The sequence below is a fragment of the Astyanax mexicanus genome, chromosome 23 (assembly GCF_023375975.1).
Source record: "Astyanax mexicanus isolate ESR-SI-001 chromosome 23, AstMex3_surface, whole genome shotgun sequence".
NCBI classification, from domain to species: Eukaryota; Metazoa; Chordata; class Actinopteri; order Characiformes; family Acestrorhamphidae; genus Astyanax; species Astyanax mexicanus.
In genome coordinates this window covers 17800278-17819748 of record NC_064430.1, presented here as the reverse complement: position 1 = coordinate 17819748, position 19471 = coordinate 17800278, and the positions used below count along the sequence as shown (strand labels likewise).

At 38.0% G+C, this 19471-nt stretch overlaps 1 protein-coding gene across 1 annotated transcript in view; it reads left to right on the top strand.

Annotated features, from left to right (window-relative positions):
• Positions 1–19471, top strand: part of zranb3 (zinc finger, RAN-binding domain containing 3) — a 111075-nt gene that overhangs the window by 65791 nt on the left and 25813 nt on the right. The window contains exons 13-14 of the mRNA XM_049471415.1: positions 8689–8913; positions 17453–17559. Of these exons, the coding sequence (XP_049327372.1) occupies positions 8689–8913; positions 17453–17559 (332 nt within the window). The remainder of the gene's footprint in view (positions 1–8688; positions 8914–17452; positions 17560–19471) is intronic.

Below are 19471 nucleotides of genomic sequence, written 5' to 3'. Positions count from 1 at the left end.
ACTGTTTGGTCCATCTCCATGGAGTGTTATGCATCCTTTTGGAGGTTTTGGGACCTGTTTGACAGCTCTATTTTTGTTATTTTTTTGTTTATTTTATCTTTCCAATTTAGCTAGGCCAATTGCCTCACCCATTCAGCTGCTAGTCAGATGTATATCTCCAATCACACACTAAAGGATAACCTAAGGAGATCATTGTGTATGAGAAATCTGAAGCTTTATCTTGTAGTGCGGGCCAGATTCAGCACTGTTGACAGTACTCTCCAGTGGGTCAGGCCCTGACTTTCACTAGTTTGAATTTTTGACTTTAATGAGGTGTTTAAACGTATAGGAATATTTTCAAACATCCAGAAGCTCTTTAAAAACTCTGAGCTGCTGTGAGTGATGCAATATATTTACTTCTAATAAGTTCTCTGCTTCTTTCTGCTGTCTGCTTCAGGTCAGGGTAAACAGTGTAAATATGGACACTGTGTACCACAGTAAACTAATAATCTCATAATGTTTATATTCAATATATGAGCTGCTGGAAAAGTTCTATATTCTCAACAGTATGAAAATGAGGCCTTGATTGTGCATTGCTAGGTTGAGAACATCGTCATTCACTTTTCTCTGAGTGGATATTTGAATAGTTCATAATGATGAGATTTAAAGTTTCTGAATTTAGAACAAAACAAACATTCTTGCTCAGAATAGTTTTTAAAAGGGTCACTGAGTGGTTCAGCAGTCTAAAGTGCTGCCACTATGATCAGGAGATCGCTGGTTCGAATCCCGGTCATGCAGCTTGTCATCAGCTGCCAGAGCCAATTGACTTTCTCTAGGTAGCTAGTCTTCACCCTCCTTCTATTGTGGCATCACTAGTGATAGGGATATACAGCTAAACACCGTCTGAATGAGTGGTATAATCGGCCTAGATAAATTGGGGAGAAAATGGGGGGAAAAAACAATAGTTTTTATAAAACTATCTGAATATGTGTGTGTGTTTGGTGGCCCCTGCTTTAGAAAATGTGTTCGAAAATGATTTCTACCTGAGCCACTTGCCACCAGTCAGAATTATTGCCACCCATTCGGCTATATTTAGCGATCTATAGACAAACCGTCAAATGCACTCTCTGCAGCTTTAGTTAAGGCATGTTAGTTTCTCTTTGCTATCGTAACTACGGGACAAGTATGCCTTCTGTGGCCTCTCGAAACTCTTTATTTTCAGACTCTGATAATTCGCGTTGGCTTGCCATGAGCACACTGGCCAGTGGTTAGCCTCAGTCACAAGGTAACACCTCACAACTTGTACTAGCGTGGGCATTTCCAATCCGTCACCTGAGATAATACTTTAGAGACAAATCAGAGATAGAAAAATATTCTTAAACACTAAGTTTTATCTGTTTTTATTTTTTATTTTTTTTATGAGTAGTTGCTTTATTTAATATTATAGCAAATTATGGAATCCTGATTTCATGTAGACCATTGGCAGTGCTGAAATAGAGCCCAAAGTTATCTCAGATGTGTGCACAGACAGGGAACTTGGAGTTCTGACCAGCTGATCAGCTGCAGTGGTTCAAAAGAGATTACTTGTTCCTGCAATGCACAGTGTGTGTGTCTGTGTGTGTCTGTGTTAAATATTTCTCAGTGAATCTGCCTGTGTTCTTCCTCTGTGTGCACCCTGGATTCAGAATGATTTTCTATGTGTTTTAATGTGCATTTAAATGTTCTCTTCAGAAGCTGTTATCTTCAAATGGATGTAGAATCTGTTTGCTTCTTTGGCCCAATCCCATTTTTAATTTGTACCCTTACCTCTTGTTTTTGGGTGTAACCCTTCCCCTTGGAATACAGTTACAAGGAAAAGGGGTTAAATATTCCTTAAAGAATTTGGACAACCCATCAAGAACCTGATACAGATAAACAGCTCTGGAAAAAAAAATAAGAAACCAGTTAAAAATTAAAGTTTCTTTGATTTTTACCTAATTGAAAACCTCTGGAATATAATCAAGAGGAAGATGGATGATCACAAGCCATCAAACCAAGCTGAACTGATTAAATTTTTGCACCAGGAGTGATAAAGTTATTCAAAAGCAGTGTGTAAGACTGGTGGAGGAGAACATGCCAAGATGCATGAAAACTGTGATTAAAATCCAGGGTTATTCCACCAAATATTGATTTCTGAACTCTTAAAACTTTATGAATATGAAGTTGTTTTCTTTGCATTATTTGAGGTCTGAAAGCTCTGCATCTTTTTTTATTATTTCAGACATTTCTCATTTTCTGCAAATAAATGCACTAAAGAAGAATATTTTATTAGGAATTTGGGATAAATGTTGTCTATAGTTTATAAAATAAAACAGCAATTTTAATTTTACATAAACATATACCTATAAATAGCAAAATCAGAGAAACTGATTCAGAAACTAAAGCGGTCTCTTCATATTTTCCAGAGCTGTATGTAGCTATAGCATTTAAGCACTACATAAGTTCAGCAACCTAACTGCTGCTTATCTAGTTAACTTTAGAGCATCATATGTCTTTAGAAAGAGGGCAGGTGGTGCAGAAATTCATTATTATTGTCCATTTCTTAATTCCTCTTTGATTTGGAGCTGAAATTTGCTTTTATTTGCTTTTTATTTAATTAATTTTTTCTATTTCACTTTAAATGCTGCAGCATCTGCCGTCTGTTGCACCATTTAAGCTGGAACAGGCAAGTTAGCCAGCTAGCTGCTGAGAAGAACTACTAGTGTTTTTTTAGTCTTGTTATGAAGAAAATTAACATAAAACATTGAAACTACACATTAAACCATTAAATGGTAGTATAGCTAGTGGTTGTCATAATTTTAACAAGTGTTTTAGAGACTATGAGGCATAATATCAATAAATGTATTTCCTGGCCATTTTTATACATAAGGTGCACTGGATAATAAGGCACATTTTATATGATTCTAGTAAGGAACAGGGGTGTCGCCATGTTTTCCTTCTAATTCAGCAGGTCTCACTGCTAGGTAGCAAGACTTATACAGCTAAGTTAAGTTAGGTAAACAAAAATAAATTTGTAATTCTTAGAAACAAATTGTAATTCTTAAAAAAAAACATTTAAAATGAGTTAGACAAGTCAAATGAGTGCTGGATGTAAATGTAAACAGACATACTGAAAACTGTTTATATGGGTGAGTAAAGTGCATTCATTTATTTCCGGCTAACTATTAGCGGCTAACTAATGCTAATGCTGCTCAGCAGTGCTAGCCGGGGTAAGCAGTAGGCTACAGGCCGATAATACTCACCTCTGAAAAGCCAAAGAGCTAGCGCTTAGCAAAGTTAGCGGGTAATGCTAATGCTGCTCAGGAGTGCTAGCCGGGGTTAGCAGCAGTATACAGGCTGATAATACTCACCTCTGAATGGCTAAAAAGCTAGCACTTAGTGTGGTTAGTGGCTAATGCTAATGCTGCTGGAAAACTGAAGCTCCTTTATAACGCTGTACTCCAGCAGGGTGGTTTTACTGCTTCTTACCACCTGACTGGTAAAATTCATACATAAGCGCACATACATAAGGTTTGTGTTAGGAATTTCTATTATCATTATTGTGAGAAATTGGAGATATTAATGGAGATTTAGATCAGACAGACACTTTATTTCAGCACTTCTTGCTGCAACCGTTTTTCTGTTTCCAGGAATTAGCATAGCTCTAGCATAGTATGTGATTCAGTGTGTAATGAGCTTCATTATTAAAGTGATTTATTCAAACCAAGATCTTAAAACGCTCCTTTTACTGCTGCATTATTGGAGAGAAACCCATCCTTAATTATGACATTTATCTCCATTCATCTCAAGGCCCATGTCTTGCTCCAAGAATTACCCAATAGAAAGAAGAGCACAATAGAAACTTTGCTTTGATTACAGCAGTTCACGCACACACACACACATTCACACTCTGAAAATGCACATAATTGGAATATATCAGAAAACAGCTTGAGGTTTCTTTCTTGCGCGCACACACACCTCACAGCCTCACATCTTTTTCTCCCACCATTACTGTTAAGCTAACCAAAGCTCCTTTTTTGCACTCTATTAGTACAGGATAAATCCTTCATAATAGAGAACTGATGGAGAGATGGACCCTTACAGGGAAACCTAGTAATGTGTAGTCTTGCAGGGCTGTTAGCTCTTCTGCGTTGCTGTGCTAATAGCTATTCACTGTATACGTGGAAAGATGCACTCAAAAGATGGGTATCTGGTTAGTGGTGGTTAGTCTTTATTCACTTTCCTTTATGAGACGCATCAGTCTGACACGTTCTTCAAGTGACATTTTTTTGGAGTTAGACGTACTACAAAAAAAACACCAGACTAACCAAACCAAACTGAGCTGAGCTCAGCCTAGCCTTGTCTGCATACAAAGCGAGGACTACAACGCTGAACTGCAGCTCCCTTTGACCACTGGGCCTCTATAGCAGGGGTCGGCTATTAAGTTTGGCCGCAGACCTGCTATTTTCCAAGCCAAAAAATCTTTTTTCGAAAATGAAGAGTAATGGGATGGAGTGCTACAGAGTAGTAGCTCTCTAGCCCAGAGGGTTGTTGAACCCAATTGCAGAACAGCTGATCTCAAAGCAGGTAAACCCAAGAAGAAAGGAAAATAAATAAATACACGCTCTTCACGTGGGATCAAACCTGTGTCTTCAGGGTCGTAGTCCAGTACACTAGCACTGCCCCGGCTAGTGAATTGGGACACAGCTGGGAAAAAATGCCCAAGAGCAAGAGGAAACTAAAGTCACGCTGAGCGCGACAGAGAGACAGGGGAGGAAATTAAACAAAAGCTCGCCAGAGAAGCTTTTTTATTTCTTTCATTATTGTTCATTATAGTTCAAACAACCTCATGGGCCAGATGTTTCATGCTTGCGGGCCACGTCTGCTCTACAGTGAGCCTCGGCTACATTAGGGAAATATTGGCTGATCACATATTTTGGCAAAATAAAACAGTCTGATACTAATACATAGGCGGTCAAGCTTTTATCTGTACTGATTGTATTGGATGAATACGCAAGCATTGTGCTCTCTATATGGTACCAAAAACACCCATGTTTTTGTCCTCTAAGCTTTATACAATCCAATTAGGGGTGTGTGATATGGACAATGTGATCCTGATATCATGATATAGATGTAAAACATGAAAAAGAAATTAAGATCCTAAATTAGTTAAAGCTTCAAAGAGTTTTGTAGGCACTTGTTCGGTTGTGCTCATATTTTATATAGTTAGGTGTGCGTTCACTGTGGACCTTTACCCTGCTCTGCCTCACTCTGCCTCCAGCCATGTTATGCCAGAAGACCTCAATCTGCAGTGTGAAGAGCTCCCTCTATTGCTGTGTGCAGGTATTGCAATTAAAAATAAGACACCACTTAAAAATTATTTACCAAATTGAAAACCTCTGGAATATATAGCTAAGAGGAAGATGGATGATCTCAAGCCATCAAACCAAGCTGAACTGCTTGAATTTTTGCACCAGGAGTAAAGGCATAAAGTTATCCAAAAGCAGTGTGTAAGACTGGTGGAGGAGAACATGCCAAGATGCATGAAAACTGTGATTTAAAACCAGGGTTATTTCACCAAATATTGATTTCTGAACTGAATGTTTTTTGTCATTTCAGCCGTTTCTCGTTTTCTGCAAATAAATGCTCTAAATGACAATATTTTTATTTGGAATTTAGGAGGAATGTTGTCTGTAGTTTATAGAATAAAACAACAATGTTCATTTTACTCAAGCATATACTTATAAACATAAAAATCTGAAAAACTGATTTAGAAACTGAAGTGGTCTCTTAATTTTTTCTAGAGCTGTATGCAACATTATCACAACACTTTTTTTTAATGAGTTTCATCATGGAATCTCACTATATCTCTATAACTATAAAAACATGATTTATTGTACAGCCACACATGCAGTGCAGGACAAAAAATCAAAAGAATCAAAACGAACTGTAGAAAGTCTGTAAGTCCCGTGAAACCTTGTAATATTTGACAGAGATGCCTCCACTGTATGTGATCAGGATCAATAAATCGATTCCTCCATGCGCCATTTAGTAATTGAACATGTTTGATGTTCAGCAGTGACCGTCAGGCTGTTTTCTCCGATCAGCTTTGCAGCAGGGAGCGCTTTTACCGCAGGGGTCCGATTTTCATCTAACACCTGGGCTTGTTACGGCAGTGCACAGCAGTGGGGCTGAGTTCTGCTGCTCGAAAATTCAGGTGACATTTCATCAGATCCATGTGAAGCTGGCCTTTCGAGTGGGAAGAGGAGGACCTGGGAAACGAGAAAAGGGGAGGAAGGGTGAGGAAAAATAGCGATGAAGGAGAGAGAGTGAGAAAGAGAGTCGCAAACTGAATATGAATATTGATCTCCTTCCGCCTGCTTGTCAATTTTGGTGGTGTAAACTGGATCTGTTGGAAAATGATCTTATCAAAGAGCTAGAAATAATTCAGTAGCATTTACTCTAATAAAAGAAGAAATCTCCAGTGATTTTAGTTAAGCACTGCTTTTATTTAATCAATAAATCAATCAACCTTTATTTTCACTTAGGGATACAATGAGGGTACCCTGATTTTCTAACTTAAAGGGACTAAAAAAACTAAAATAAAATTACAATCAGCTGTTTAATTAGACTTAGCTAAAATAAGGAACTTCATAAGCAAAACAAATGCCATGGTTTGCAATTGGAGTTTCCAGTTATACAGCTCTGGAAAAAATAAGAGACCACTTAAAAGTGATGAGTTTCTTCAATTTTACCAAATTGAAAAACTCTGGAATATAATCAAGAGGAAGATGGATGATCTCAAGCCATCAAACCAAGCTGACCTGCTTGAATTTTTGCACCAGGTGTAAAGGCATAAAGTTATCCAAAAGCAGTGTGTAAGACTGGTGGAGGGGCACATGCCAAGATGCATGAAATCTCCGGTGATTTTTGTTAAACACTGCTTTTATTTAATCAATAAATCAATCAACCTTTATTTTCACTCAGGAATACAATGAGGGTACCCAAATTTTCTAACTTAAAGGGACTGAAAAAACTAAATTAAAATTACAATCAGCTGTTTAATTAGGCTAAGCTAAAATAAAGAACAAAAACAAATGGCAAAAGCAAACATTATGAGATTTTAATTAAGAAGAGTGGACAGGCTAAAATTGAAAGTAGTCAATAAAGGAATAATTAGTTAGAATAATAAGAAATAGCAAACAGATAAATAACAAAAGATAAAAAATAGGGAGCTAAAAATAACCCTAAGATTATAAAGAAAGTAAACGGTAGAAATAAAATAAAAAGGTAAAACTGAGGGTGCAGAGTCATCCAGTAAGCTATGAGCTGCCACTATAATTGAGATCGAGAGATTGCTGGTTCGAATCCTGGTTATGCAGCTTGCCATCGGCTGCTGGAGCCCTGAGAGAGCACAGTTGTGCTTTCTCTCTCTGGGTGGGTAGATGTCGCTCTTTCCCCTCATCACTCCAAAGGGTGATGTCGATCAGCACAAGGCGTCTGTGAGCTGGTGTATAGGAACTGAGTCGCTGCACTTTCCTCAGGCCAGAGAAGTCAGCGCTGTTTTTGGTCACGGATAACATAAAGCCGAATGTTTTGCACAGAACATTTTAAGTGGTATTTGTGAATGTAACTCTGTATGGCAGTGCTTGATAAAGGGTTTCTAAAGATTGTTGAATGACTATTCTTGATGCAGTGTCGTCTGATAGGCCACCCTTTTGTGGATACTGTTATTTGGAAATTATATCATATATCATATTTGTTTACCTTATTGCCCTTAATTGCTTCAATCACAACTTTTTGGAATGTGTTGCAGGCCTGAATTGCGAGGATGGATGGATGTATTATTATTTATATATATATATATATATATATATATATATATATATATATATATATATATATAAATAGAATGAAATAGACTAGACAAAGCATGAACTTGAATTTTTGGTGCTAAAAACTCCATTATTTTAAACATGATTCCTTTACCTTTCCGAGTGTCACTGCTGTAATTTTGGTTACCACAGAGTAAAAACAAAATGTGATCTGCAGTGTTCATGCTGTTTATCATGTGGATAGTGGTGTTTGTTAATTTTGCTTTGTTGCTGTAAGATGCACTCTTGATAGGGGTATCCGGTTAGCAGGGTTGAACGTCTGTATTGTCTTTCCTCAAGAAGACGTGTTCATTTTATACATTGTACAAATGTTTGAGTCAGAAATTACAAAACAGACAACCAACTTTACTAAAGATTGATAGAGTGAAAACTGATCTTGTAATATTTTTTTCTATTTTTTTCTTGTGTCTTATAGCAGAAATGCAGGGACTCTATTCTAAACAGACTTGAAGCAAATCTGGCAGTCCCACAAACACACTCACACATACATATATACACACACACACACACACAAGGCATCTGTGCAGTGCTCCACAACTTGACAGTGTGCTAATGACCCAAGTATTATTTATGACAGAGTTTTGTTTACGGCTGCTCATAAAATAATGAGCACAGTCAATGAAATAACAGTCTGGATGTCTTGACTCAGCCTACACTGCAATATCTTTTTCTTGCTTTTCATTCGAACTGGTTGTGAAGTTGAATGCTGACTGCTGCTCATAAATCTGTCCTTTCTTTTTTTTTTTCTCCACTGTCTCTCGTTTTCTCCCTTCACATCCCTTGCATCAATTTGCAGTGCCGAGCCTGCCTGCATCTCCTTCCCCATCTCCCTCTCCCTCTGTCTCTGTTTCTGTTTCTGTGTCCAGCCCTTGCATCACTCTGTCTGACTCAGAAGATGACCAGGCCACTCCTGAAGCATCATGCGACCATCCCATCACCCCAACACCCCAAACTCCCTCGACCAATCAGAAAGATCTGATGAAAGAGGATGAAGAAGAGCAGCAGACAGAGCCTTCCACAGGTAATCTAAATTACTGCTAGTGATGCTGCAGCAACAGCATCGTTATTTAAACCATTTATTAACTAAAAACTCATAAAAACTTCCTCTATCACTATTAATGCCCCCAACACTGGATGGATGGATGGATGGAAAATGTGAACAATAATAAAAAAAAAACTACTACAATATTAATGCTCCCATAGATAGATAGATAGATAGATAGATAGATAGATAGATAGATAGATAGATAGATAGATAGAAAGATAGAAAGATAGAAAGATAGAAAGATAGAAAGACAGACATCTGATGATTATTTTTTCGATTAGTCAACGATTCTTTCTGCCATGTCCTCCATCTCAAAAACCAATAGAAACAGCTGAACAGCTGCCCTCAACGATGGATGGATGGATGGATGGATGGATGGATGGATGGAACAATGTAAAAAGTGAACAATAAATAAACTACTACAATATTAATGCCCCCAACGATAGACAGATAGATAGATAGACAGACAGACAGATACAGTTGTGGTCAAAAGTTTACATACACTTGTAAAAAAACATAATGTTATGGCTGTCTTGAGTTTTCAATAAGTTCTACAACTCTTATTTGAGTGATCGGAACACATACATGTTTGTCACAAAAAACAGTCATAAAATTTGGTTCTTTCATAAATTTATTATGGGTCTGCTGAAAATGTCACCAAATCTGCTGGGTCAAAAATATACATACAGCAACATTAGTATTTGGTTACATGTCCCTTGGCCATTTTCACGGCAACTAGGCGCTTTTGGTAGCCATCCACAAGCTCCTGGCAAGCTTCAGGTCGAATGTTTGACCACTCTTCTTGACAGAATTGGTGCAGTTCAGCTAAATGTGATGGTTTTCTTGCATGAACCCGTTTCTTTAGCACTGTCCACATGTTCTCAATGGGGTTTAAGTCAGGACTTTGGGAAGGCCATTCTAAAACCTTAATTCTAGCCTGGTTTAGCCATTCCTTTACCACTTTTGATGTGTGTTTTGGGTCATTGTCTTGTTGGAACACCCAACTGCGCCCAAGACCCAACCTTCGGGCTGATGGTTTTAAGTTTTCCTGCAGAATTTGGAGGTAATCCTCCTTCTTCATTATCCCATTTACTTTCTGCAAAGAACCAGTTCCACTGGCAGCAAAACATCCCCAGAGCATAATACTACCACCACCATGCTTGACAGTAGGCATGGTGTTCCTGGAATTAAAGGCCTCATCTTTTCTCCTCCAAACATATTGCTGGGTGTTGTGGCCAAACAGCTCAATTTTTGTTTCGTCTGACCAGAGAACTTTCCTCCAGAAGGTTTTATCTTTGTCCATGTGATCAGCAGCAAACTTCAGCCGAGTCTTAAGGTGCCTTTTCTGGAGCAAGGGCTTCTTTCTTGCACGGCAGCCTCTCAGTCCATGGCGATGTAAAACACGCTTGACTGTGGAGACTGACACCTGTGTTCCATCAGCTTCCAAATCCTTGCAGACCTGCTTCTTGGTGATTCTTGGTTGACTCTTGACCATCCTGACCAATCTCCTCTCGGCAGCATGTGATAGCTTGCGTTTTCTTCCTGATCGTGGCAGTGACACAACTGTTCCATGCACTTTATACTTGCGTATAATTGTCTGCACAGTTGCTCTTGGGACCTGTAGCTGCTTTGAAATGGCTCCAAGTGACTTCCCTGACTTGTTCAAGTCAATAATTCGCTTTTTCAGATCCACACTGAGTTCCTTTGACTTTCCCATTGTAGCTTTTGTAGCTGAGTCTAATCACTGGGTCAAATGAGCCCTATTTAAATGGGCTCATGAGAAGTCAACAGCTGTAGTCAATCAGAATCACTTACAAGAAGTGAAGAGGCCATGACATGAAGCTAATTTGATTGACACAACTCGCTACATCACCAAAATTGACAAATTTTGTTGCTGTATGTATATTTTTGACCCAGCAGATTTGGTGACATTTTCAGCAGACCCATAATAAATTTATGAAAGAACCAAATTTTATGACTGTTTTTTGTGACAAACATGTATGTGTTCCGATCACTCTATCACAGAAAAATAAGAGTTGTAGAACTTATTGAAAACTCAAGACAGCCATAAAATTGTTTTTTTACAAGTGTATGTAAACTTTTGACCACAACTGTAGATAGATAGATAGACAGACAGACAGACAGACAGGCATTCAGACAGACAGACAGACATCTGATGATTATCTTTTCGATTAGTCAACAATTCTTTCTGCCATGTCCTCCATCTCAAAAACCAATAGAAACAGCTGAACATTGGATTTAAAAAGGCATTAAATTGTCTAGATGTTGTTTAAACATGGAAAGTGCTGATATTTAGTGAGTAAATATGTAATCTGTTCTCTATGGGCACTTTTGGAGAGACAGACTAATTTTAGTGTAACCTTTGTACGCAAACCATTTACCCCCATTTATCTCCCATTGCACTTCTGTCCCCAACACTTTGTGTAATGCAGCACAAATAAAAAAAGTTTATAAAAAATTTGTAAAAAAGTTACAAATTAACGATTAGTCCACAATCCAATTCGTAGTCGATACATTTAAATAATCATCTTTGTCGATTATATCGACTAATGGTTGCAGCCCTAATTTAGCTTCATTGTTATTATGAAGTTAATAAGGGTGAGGCTATACATAATGCCCAGCCTCTTTATTTTTTTCACCAACGCACCAAACACCTACCGAAAACGTACCGAACCGTGGGGTTTATACCAAGGTGTGAACCGAATTGTGAAGTTTCTGTATTGTTACACCTCTATCTCAGAGTGGTTGTTTAACACATAGACTGTGTAACACATAGACTGTGTAGCTGGACAGAGCATCGTCTCTTAAAAGTAAAGCCCCCACAGGTCGGGCGCCCCCTGCTGTTCGGTTTCAGAAAGCTGTGTAACCCCACCCATCTCCATAGGTTTCAATAGCAAAACAGACAAGTTTCATTCACGTTTTTTTTTTCACAATATACTGTAGTTCTATCTCCATTATTTAAATGCAACAGCTAGTGTAACCTCTACTTATATTGTCAAATTTTTATATTCCCACAGAATGTAAAAGGGCTGGGTTACATCTAGCCGGGGTGGGACCAGTGACTGTATGGGCGGGACCATAGACTGTGTATAGCTCTGTGGAGGCAGCCCTCAGGGGCGGGGTTATTTAAATGAGTAGGCTGTCTCTCCACAGTCTTTCTCCCTCCTCTGGTCTCTACTGCGCAGACTCAGGATCAGGATCGCCAACATGGCGGAAGATTTTAGCTTCATTTTCATTGAACGAATGAGATTGACGACATGGCGTCCATCTTTTTTACAGTCTCTGGTTTAACAGATGAGAAGCTACTCACTGCATCAGTCAAGGGTTAAACGACTTTTTTGCCAGCTGAAACACAATCACACATACAGTACTTATCCAAGGCTATTAGCTATTAGCTTATAGTTAAATCCAGGTGGTGACCCTTTTTGTGTTTAGGCAGAGATATTGATATTGTGTTTATTGTGTTAAGACTTTGTAGGCTGCGGATCAGAGTTACCTACAAGCAAGATGATGATTATAATTTCATAACAAACAGCAAGAAATGGGCAATGAGAAAGATATATATGCATTTTATGCTGCATATAATTTTCTCTGAATAGGCATATGTTGTGCTAAATGGGTGCTGAACCCAGAAATCAACATCTGCTATTAAAACGCTAATAAAGACCGCGTGGCATTATGCCAACTAGCGATGTTCACTGCTTCCTCATGAGCTGTCACTATAGTATTCATATTAGCATGTTTCAGAGTGTTTTAATACTACTGCTACTATTATTATTACTATTATTATTATTTCCTCTTTTTTATATATATATGATCACGTCATAAATCAGTGGGTGTTTGCGTCGTTTGGATCTAGCCACAGGCGGCGTGTTGATGAGTGATGATATGGAGGAGCTGCTGCAGTAAGCTGCAACTTAGACCCTAAAAATAAACAGCCATTTTCTTTGGAAAAAGCCCACCATTTTCACACAAGCTGGAGTGCTTGACAGCCCTTGTATTGTTTTTCTTCCTGAAGCGTGCCTGTTCTCTCAGTAAGCTGCAGCTAATGGCTCTGTAATGACGTGGTGCAATGGGCCAGGCTGAGATTTTTCCCAGTACACAGTGTCAGCCCACTGGCGACAGTTTATCAGTGCTGTGTCAGTGTTACCAGTGGAATATCAGAAAGTTACCAGTATGTGCAGTGCAAGACAGTGCAATGCTATATTTTTCCTGTTAGCTGCTGCCATTCCTGTGTTTCAGATTTGCAACACAAGAAAAAGCTGGGACTGGGGCAGTTTAGGGCTTGTAATGAGGTTTAGGGTCTTTTTCAGGGATGATCAGGCATTTTTCAACAAGACAATGCAAAACCATATGCTGCACAATTTAGAATAAGAGCGTATACTCTAGGGTTCATACTAAAAATTCACCTAAATGAAAATGTTTGTCTGAAAACAAACAAAATTAAATGATTGTCTTAAAGACAAAGACCTGATTCTAAACATGTTTTTTGAAGGTTTTTTTAATTTATTTATTTATTATTATTATTATTATTTTTCATAATAATTTTTCCAGTTTTCCAACCGTTGCACACGTTGAATAGGGTAAGTGTATTCTGTCTTGCTATTCAAATAAAAAAACAATTTCAAAACTACAATTTAAAATATGTATTGAACACTAAATATTTTCAATTTCCCAGCAGACATGCCACAAATATGACTGCATTTTATGCAAATTAAAAAAATAGAAACAGTTCATTTCGAGAATAAATCGAATAAGTTGTAATATTTCAAGAATAATGTCGAAATGTTTTAAGAAAAAATCGCAATATTTTTAGAATGAATCTGAAATATTTTGAGAATAAAGTCGTAATATTTTGAGAATAAAGTCGTAATATTTCGAAAATAAAGCCGGAATATTTAGAGAATAAAAACGTAATGTTTCGAGAATAAAAACGTAATATTTAGAGAATAAAGTCGTAATATGTAGAGGTAAAATCACAATATTTTAAGAATAAAATCACAATTTTTTGAGAATATTTAAATATTTATAGTATAAAGTTGTAATATTGCGAGAATAAAGTCGGAATATTTTAAGAATAAAGTTGAAATATGTAGAGAATAAAATCGCAATATTTTGGAGAATAAAGTAGTACTATTTTGAAAATAAAATCACAATATTTTGGGAATATTTATATATTTAGAGAATAAAGTTGTAATATTTAGAGAATATTGTGGTAATATTTTAAGAATAAAATTGTAATATTTAAAGAATAAAGTTGTAATATTCAGGGAATAAAGTCATAATATTTAAAGAAAGAAGTCATAATGATTGGAAAATAAAGTCGTAATGCTTGTAGAATAAAATTGTAATGTTTGAAGAAGGCATGAAGTTTAACAGGCAACAGTGGAAAAAAATGGTCATCAAGAAGCCTGAAGGAGTGGAGCTGAGGTGCAATCAACATCTTCGTTACGACTTTATTCACAAAATATCACATCTTTTTTGTCAATATTACGAATCAACTGTTTTAATTTTTGAGTCGTATACCAAATATGACTTGAATAAATTAGTCATTGTTCAGAGGAAATTATTTTGCTCTATTTTTATTATTTCAGTTGCCAAATATTTGGTGCATCCCTAGCTCTAAAATGAAATAAAATGAAATAAAATGAAATAAAAGTCAAAGTAAATGTAACATGTTTTTTCCTGGCTTTTACTACTTTTCACTTAGACTATCAGCAAAATGTGTAATTTGGCCAGGGGTGTGTAAATGTTTGCATGCACCTATGCAGCCAGTACACTAGCAGGAATGAACCAGTAGGCATTGGCAGTATAATTTGAACAATTTGCCAGTGTGTGTAGCCAATAGGAGTTCCTGTAGGTATTGGCAGTACACAGGACTGAGGTTTTGCCAGATAAAACTGGGTCTAACTCCAGCACCTACAGTATTTCACTGGATTTGGCATCTTATTCACAAATTTAATACATCCATGCAGTATTCTGAGGAGATGCATCATGAAATATCATTTAGAGTTTTCTATAAAACACTGAAGAAATAACGTAACGTCATATAAAATCATTGAAATCATTTAGCTGTGTAGATTATTAATCTTGTAAATGAGTAAATGTTTATGGATTAATGCTCATTAAGAGTTGCATAATTTTAGAGCTATTTTACTTCTTCCTACACTCTTTTTCTCTTTCTCTCTCTCTCTCTCTCTCTCTCTCTTTCTCCTTCACACCTTCATACATAATAAAACTAAATTGAATTGATCCGTGTTTTTGTAATAAAACAAATTCAGTCATTTTGATTCATATTTTGTTTGAAAGGTACCTAACAGACCTATTAATTGGCTTATCATTTACTGACATTTAGCTGAAGGTTTTGTTTGTGTCAACAGCAATTAGCATTATCTAAAAAAGGAGTGATCTACTAACATTGTTAAAAAAAAAAAAAAAAAAAGGTCATATATCAGGAGAGAGTGGAGCTGGGGGATTAATCATTTTATCGATGAATTCGAATTTACAGTTAAGGACGATGTTTTTATGAAAATCGATTTTCTCTGAGTTTAAATGTTTACCACCGACGCTCCCCCTGTGGGCTCCTATACTTTAGAGTGAGTTTAGCCCCTCCCTCCCGCGCGCACCCCCCGCCCCTCCCTCCCTCCTTCCTGCGCACACCGCCCGCCCCTCCCTCAGTAACTACTATAAAAGTATAGAGAGCCGTTTTTTTGCACTATAAGGTGAACCGGATTATAAGACAAGCTATCAATAAACCTCTATTTTCTGGTCTGTTTTCGTACATCAGGTGCATTATTTGACACTAGTAAGGAACAGGGGTGTCGCCATGTTTTTTTTTTCTGGAGAGATGGACGCTGTGTCGCTGTTCCCATTCATTCAATGAAAATGAAGCCAAAATCTTCCTCCATGTTGGCGATCCTGAAACCCGAGTCTGTGCAGTAGAGACCAGAGGAGGGAGAAAGACTGTGGAGAGACAGTGTACTCATTTAAATAACCCCGCCCCTGAGGGCTGCCTCCACAGAGCTCACACAGTCTATGGTCCCGCCCATACAGTCATTGGTCCCACCCCGGCTCGGTGTAACCCAGCCCTTTTACAATAATCAAACCTTTTTGAATAGAGCTGAATAACGTTTAAAAAAAAAAAGAATTCTGTGGGGATATAAAAATTTGACAATATAAGCAGAGGTTACACTAGCTGCTACATTTAAATAACAGAGGTAGAATTACAGTATATTGGGAGAAAAGCGTGATTGAAAGTTGTCTGTTTTTCCATTGAAACCTATGGGGATGGGTGGGGTCACACAGTTTTCTGAAACCGAACAGCAGGGGGCTTCCGACCTGTGGTGGCTTTGCTTATGAGAGACGATGCTCTGTCCAGCTATACACAGTCTATGGTCTCGCCAATGGGTGGTGGTGTTGGGTAACTAAAAGCTAAGCTAAGTAAACAAAAGTGTAATTCTTAAAAAAAAAACACTTTATTTTAAAATGAAAGGAGCGCTGGATGTTAATCTACACAGATTTCTCTACTGAAAACTGTTTATTTGTGTGAGTAAAACACGTTAATTTACAGTAAGCTTAGATTCCTAACTTTCTTAGCATTAGCACTAGCTGCTAGCGCTAGCAGCTAGTGTACAGCTAAAAGTGTTCTGGTAAGCCAGGGTGATATTAGCTAGTGGTTCATCTCAAGTAGCTTGTTTTAACATGGTAAACATGCAGGCTACTGTCTGATATACTCACCTCTGAACAATGAAAGAGCTAGCGCTTCATGGTTAACGGCTAATACTGCTCCGGCAGTGCTAACCAGGGTTAGCAGCACGCTACAAGCCGATAAAACTCACTCTGAATGGGAAAAGAGCTAGTGGTTAGCGGCTAATGCTAATACTGCTCCAGCCTCTGTATCTCGGGCCAAACTGAAACTCTTTTATAACGCTGTTTTTCCCTGAAAAAATTGGGAAAAAACGGTTCTTTATTTTGTTCTCTGCAAAGATAGAATCCACAAAGAAGATAAAAATGTAAGGAAAAAAATCCAATAAATGTGAAGAAATTAGTCATTTATACACCAGGCCTGAGAGGCGCTCACCTGTAATGTAACACTATAAAATTTGATAAAATTGATACATTAAACCCTGTGTTGTTACACAGCTCAGTGTTCCTAAACAAAGCAGGTGTGTTTAGCGGAGGTTTCGGAGGAGACTGTTTCAGAGGGAGGCGCTCGTTGTTAATGGGCTTGTGCGGCTAATGAACGAGAGGATGAGCAATGAGGCAGTAGAGCGAAGAGTGATTTCGCACTCGTTTACCGATATAGCCGCTAGTCTTCTCATTTTTTTTTTTTTTCTCCTCGTTGACCTTTTCCCGACGCTGTTAGTGTGATTGAGGCACAGGCAGTAATGATCATCCCTCCTTCTCTCCTTCCCCCTTCCTCTACTCTTCTCTCTCTTTCTCTCTCTCTCTCTTTCTCTTTCTCTCTCTCTCTCTCTCTCTTTTTCTCTACTAGCTAATGATGGCGGTGGGTGTAACCCTGTAGATGACTCTCTGCCCGTGTATGACAGCCTGAAGTTCTGCGCCAGCAAAAATACTGATAGGATCTACATTTACGACAAGGTAACACTAACACACACCCACACACACACACACACAAACACACACAAACACACACACACACACCGAGGTGGGTTCGTTTATTCCACTTCTCCTCCTCTTACACACAGAATTCAGAGCAGACCTGATTAATGAGCTCTGCTCTCTTTATCACACCTTATCCTTTCTTTCCATCACTCTTCTTTACCACTGTATCTCCTTCCATCTCTCTCTCTCTTTTTCTCCTTTCTTTTTTCCCATTCTCTTTACTACTATACTATATCTGAATCTCATCTTCTCTCTATATATTTTTTTTTCTTAAGCCTGTCTCTCTCTCTTTCTCTTTCTATCTGACTCTCTCTCTCTCTGACTTTCTCTCTCTTCTTTAGCTTGTCTCTCTCTCGATCTCTCTCCCTGACTCTCTCCCTCTGCCTATCTCTCTCTGTCTCTTTCTCTCTCCCTCTGACTGTGTATTTTCTTTTGCCCATCTCTTTTTTTCTTTCTCTCTCTCTCTCTCTAACTCTCTCCCTCCTCTTTAAATAATCTCTTTTTCTCTTTCTCTCTTTTTTCTCTTTCTCTCTCCAACTTTCCCTCCTCTTTAGATGATCTCTCTCTCTGTCTCTCTCTCCCTCTGATTGTCTTTTCTTTAGCCCATCTCTTTCTCTCTCTCTCTCTCTCTCTCTTTCTCTCTTTGACTCTTTCTCTTTCTGACTGTTATGCTCTCATTTAGCCCATCTATTACTCTTTCTCTCTCCGACTCTTCCTCTCCTTTAGTCCATCTCTTTTTCTCTCTCTCTCTTTCTCTCTCTTTCTCTCTCTCTATTTGACTCTTTCTCGTTCTGACTGTTATCTCATTTAGCCCATCTCTTTTTCTCTCTCTCTCTTTCTCTCTCTTTCTCTCTCTCTATTTGACTCTTTCTCGTTCTGACTGTTATCTCATTTAGCCCATCTCTTATTCACTCTCTCTCTGTTTCTCTCTCCGACTCTCCCTCTCCTTTAGCCCATCTCTTTTTCTCTCTCTCTCTGTCTCTCTGACCCTGTCCCTCTCCTGCTCTCCCGTAGCCCATCTTTATTTCCCTCTGTCAACATTTTTTCCTCTTTTTATCTACCATATTATCTCTGAATATCTTCTCTCTCTTTTCTTCTGTAGCCTCTCTCTCTCTGTTTGTCTCTGTCTGTCTTTTTCTATTTCTTTTTTTTCCTGACCACATTGTTGCTAAATCTCCTTTCTTTTCTTTAGCCCATCTCTCTCTCTTCATCTCTTTTTTTCTGAAATACTTCTCTTTTATTTCTGACCCAGCCTCTCTCTACCTTACTCTGTTTTTCATTATATTCAATTTTTTTTTATCTCCAAACAAATCTATACTAACTGCAGCCAATGTTCTATTTTAACTTCATCACTCACCAATATACGCTTCCAAAATACCTCAGGCTTGTTTAGATGCTTTCTTGGACACTCCTGACTTTACTTTATGGCAGACGTTTGTGGTGAAAACAAAGTAAAGGGTTTCCTCTGATGAGTCTTCCATGAGATCTGGAATCGGTATTCCTGACCTTATTTGGAAAAAAAGAGACGCCATGAGTTCTGGACAAGAACCATCCAGACTGTTATCAGCAACAAGTCTTAAAGCAAGCCAGGGTCTGCAGCTTGGTGTGGGGGTGTGTTAGTACACTATGGTGTTGCCGCATTAAAGCAGAAAAAAGTACATTTTGATCTACTTAGAGTAACAGATACTGCCTTAAAAGCCTGAAATGGTGTGAAAATGAATATACAGCTTTGGGAAAAAATAAGAGACCACTTAAAATGATGAGTTTCTTGATTTTATCAAATTGAAAACCTCTGGAATATAATCAAGAGGAAGATGGATGATCACAAGCCATCAAACCAAACTGAACTGCTTGAATTTTTGCACCAGGAGTGCAGACATGAAGTTAT